This window comes from Cicer arietinum, chromosome 4 (assembly GCF_000331145.2).
Source record: "Cicer arietinum cultivar CDC Frontier isolate Library 1 chromosome 4, Cicar.CDCFrontier_v2.0, whole genome shotgun sequence".
In the NCBI taxonomy this organism is placed as follows: Eukaryota; Viridiplantae; Streptophyta; class Magnoliopsida; order Fabales; family Fabaceae; genus Cicer; species Cicer arietinum.
Window position 1 is genome coordinate 1,434,985 of NC_021163.2, and position 1,520 is coordinate 1,436,504.

At 33.9% G+C, this 1,520-nt stretch overlaps 1 protein-coding gene across 1 annotated transcript in view; it reads right to left on the reverse strand.

Moving 5' to 3' along the window:
* Nucleotides 1–294: 294 nt before the first annotated feature.
* Nucleotides 295–1,520, reverse strand: part of LOC101512174 (signal recognition particle 9 kDa protein) — a 6,522-nt gene continuing 5,296 nt past the window's right edge. Inside the window, exons 3-4 of the mRNA XM_004495078.4 lie at nt 1,084–1,177; nt 295–641 (exon numbers count right to left, since the gene is read on the reverse strand). Of these exons, the coding sequence (XP_004495135.1) occupies nt 568–641; nt 1,084–1,177 (168 nt within the window). The 3' untranslated portion in view covers nt 295–567. The remainder of the gene's footprint in view (nt 642–1,083; nt 1,178–1,520) is intronic.

Genomic DNA, 1,520 nt, shown 5'->3' on the forward strand with positions numbered 1-1,520 from the left:
TTTTTATTAAATTGACATGCATACAGCATACTGGCAGCGCTACACAGCGTGTAAGACATGCAAACATGAATTTAATGAAGAAACAATGCCAGTGAACGATAAGGGAGAAATCAGAAAGAAAAGTGGAGCCTGCAAGCCCAGCATTTGTCTTTGGCTCAAACCCTGCTGCTTGGACATTCATTAGGGAAGATAGCAATCGATTGAAAGCCGAAATCCACTTATATAAAACTACAGGTGATTGCGACAGAGCATGATTATAGGTAGAATCATTGTATTTGAGACAGACAACCAATCTTAAAAGCTAAAATTCAATAACAATCGAAAAAGTAGGTAATGTGCAAATTTGCCAATGATATGAGAACAATTTCGTTGTAGACAAAACTGTGTCCGAAATTTTTTGTGACTGTGCCCGAGATTAATTTTGAGAAAGTACATTCAGAAAACAGAAAACATATAAATTGATCAAGGCCTGGATGTAAGATTTTGGAATGGGTAAATAATCTATCAAATCAAAATACTGATTTCCTAAGATTCATGATCTATTTTGACAGGAAGATACATCAGTTATTACTTTCTTCCTCTTCCTCTTTTAATCGGTTGTGCATCCATTTGTTCTTTCCCGGTGACTTCGGAGAGATCCACTGCAGAAGTAGAGGAAGAACTTTTTGTTATTATCATTGTAAAACAAAATAAGAGTGAGAAATCAGCAAAAGAAAAAAGGGAAAATAACTTAAATGTATCATCGATTTATGCCATGGAACTGCTACAACTTTTAAGCATGGTACCAAGAAGCATAGTTGACAGTTAAAAAAATTTGATGTTTAACAAGCTATTAAAACTACAAGCAAAAGTGGGCTGTTAAGGAAAAAATTTATGCACCTATTAAGCTGATTAATGCCATTAACATGCACCAATTGATAAAGTTTTACTAATTTTGTGTCAAAGAAAAGTTCTATTTATTGTTATTTTTCGTAATTTCAGTATAGCAAAACAATTTCAAAATCATTTCCCATACAACATATATCACTCTGCAAATAAATGCCAATATTCATGCTGATCAACAAAGCATAAAAGATGATATACCTTCTGGTCCCCGAGCCATCAACGTAAAGAATATATTATTAAGTTTTTCCATCTTCTTAGCTTCCTGTGCTTGGTCTGTCTTATACTTTAGACACTGGTCAAAAACAACAATAATCAACTTTAGGAACATTTATACGTGAGATGTGACTTAGACAGCAATAGGGAGAGGAGAATAAAATATTTTGTTAAAGTGCATGTGATATGCTTGCATCCATGGGGCTTCACACAAGTGACAAAAATTATATTCTAAGCAAGATAAATGACTCAAAAGGTCTAGTCATGACAAAATTTAATGATGCAAGGAGTCACATGTTGCCTAGTTATATACTCTTGTGGCAAAAGAAAACAAGTTTTGAAATGTGTAACTTCAATGGCTAGCCTATGAGGATTCTCAATTTGGTGAAGAATGAAAATAACTTCATTTGGTACGTCAGCAG